Source organism: Haplochromis burtoni, unplaced genomic scaffold, assembly GCF_018398535.1.
Source record: "Haplochromis burtoni strain Fernald_Lab_line unplaced genomic scaffold, NCSU_Asbu1 Contig_690, whole genome shotgun sequence".
In the NCBI taxonomy this organism is placed as follows: domain Eukaryota; kingdom Metazoa; phylum Chordata; class Actinopteri; order Cichliformes; family Cichlidae; genus Haplochromis; species Haplochromis burtoni.
The window spans coordinates 62,773-65,007 of NW_024583051.1; the positions used below are offsets into that span (position 1 = coordinate 62,773).

A 2,235-nucleotide genomic window follows, 5' to 3' on the forward strand; every position below is an offset into this window, starting at 1 on the left:
AAAAACTGAAAGACTGAAACTTTTTCTTTCAGAAACCTGTTAAATCAGATTTCTACATACATGATTGTATTCTTTACAGAATTTACGAATGTTATCACTCCATATATTAAAAACACGCATTAAAGCATCATTATGAGTTCAATGTATGAGAATATCAATAATCTCTGTTTTTACATTATTAACCAAACCGAAAAAAGGCTTAAGGATTTTCCATCTTTGCACTCACCTTTAAAAATATTATAATAGTAATGCTTAATGCTTTAACATGGTTATTTTGATTCTATCTTGCTGTTTTATTTAAATAATGCTAACCTCTATTAATCAATCGCTCATGTGGAAGACAGAGAAAATGACATGATATATATTTTGAAAAGCACACAACCTTTTAACTTGACTAATTCCATGTGATATATTGGGATTTCAGATGCAGATGAGATACATGATGTTACCTACTCTGTGATTGAGCTTAAAAATGTTGGAAATAAGAGTGAGTATGTTGAACAAATTGAATATAGTTTAGAATATAGAAATATTTTTGCAATTTAAAAAACAAAAAAACATATTTTTTTCAAATTTTTCTATATGATTATCTAAACAGGGAAGCATCATAAATCACAGGAGGAACATACCATTTACTCTGAGGTGAAGGCGGGAGCTACAGGTATAGTCACAAGTCTCTTTCTTGCATGTAGTTTCATGTCTGCTAGTCAGTTACCAAGCTAAACCATGTCATACTATTACTAGAAATCACAGTAGTTGATAAGTAATTGTAAAATAACTATTAAAGTCACTAGTTTTATAAGTAAATATATTTCTAAAGGTACCATTGAGATGAAATTCTCATCTGATGTCAGGAACAACCCAGCAAATCCCCACATGCAAAGAAAATAAATCATAGATGTCCAGAAATTAAGTTACGTGGAAAAATGAGAAATGACACAGGGAAAAAGTATTGGACACAAGGCAAAAGAGTGGAGCAAAAAGTCATGACACCAGCTGTAATGTATCAGTAATCAGAAAGCAATCCTGTCTCTTATTGAAAATTAATATCAGTTGGTTCAGTCCCAACTGATGTACTATAAAAACGTGTCTCATTGCCAAGGTGCCATACCTATGATGGGTTGAACCATTGAGGTCTCTTAAGACTTTTGAAACCATATTGTTGCAAGAGATACTGATGACATTGATTACAGAAGAATTCGTAAAATACTGAAAGTTCCAGTGAGCACTGACCAAAGTCCAACTAAAAATCTATGGAAAGAACTAAAGCTCAGAGTTCGTAAAAGGGGACTATAAAGTCTTTGGGATTAGAAGACTGTTTGTGTGGAAAAAATGGATCAAAATCAAACCTGAGCAATGCATGCGACTAGTTTCTCCATACAGAAGTCATTTTGAAGCTGTCATCACGAAAGGCTTTTTGATTAATTTTAATTAAATATTAGTAACCATGTTCAGTACTTTTCCGTGTGTCATTTCTCATTATTACACATAATTTATGGACGTCTACAGTTTGATTTCTTTGCATGTAGGTTGGATGGGTTATTATGACATGTGGTGAGAATTTAATGCCAATAATAACTTTAGAAATATATTTAGTTCAAAAATTGTTGACACGTTCAATACTTATTGTACCTACTGTATTCATCCCATGTTAAATGGCTTTCTCCCCTTTATTCTATTCATATTCTTAACATTATGTCCTCAGATCTAGGAGGGACTATTATGTTTTTGCGTTATGTTTGCAGGTTGTACATTAGGGCTGCCACAAACAATTATTTTGATAGTCGACTAGTCACGATTATTTTTGCGATTAGTTGACTAATCAGATCATGCATCCATTGGACATAAAACGTACAGCTTATTGTAACCAGCATGCATCTGCTCTCATATAACTATAATTAGCTTACAGCTTGAAGTGTTGTATGTACAGTATGTGCTATCTAAAAATAAAGACAAGATGATAGTTTATTAAACTTTTAATGAAATTTGCAGATTATCTCAGTGGAGTTTAATAAACTCAGCCGTCTGCTCCTTGGCTATCTAAAATATAACAGGACACTGGAGTAAATTCTCGACCATTCACACTTCTGTTTAATCAGTTTTCTGTTTGACGTTTATTCAGCTATGTGAAAACTAGAACTTTAACCCTTTAGAGCCGATCGGAGCGGACACGCTCCATTTTGCGTAACTATTTTTAAATCCTGGTAGCACTGCAACCACGTAAGCTAGCGCAAA

The 2,235-nt window shown here is 33.1% G+C and overlaps 1 protein-coding gene across 1 annotated transcript in view; it reads left to right on the plus strand.

Annotated features, from left to right (window-relative positions):
• Positions 1 to 2,235, plus strand: part of LOC102307535 (B-cell receptor CD22) — a gene marked incomplete in the record, with an annotated part of 58,599 nt that overhangs the window by 42,769 nt on the left and 13,595 nt on the right. Inside the window, 2 exon segments of the mRNA XM_042215236.1 lie at positions 425 to 487; positions 599 to 661. Of these exon segments, the coding sequence (XP_042071170.1) occupies positions 425 to 487; positions 599 to 661 (126 nt within the window).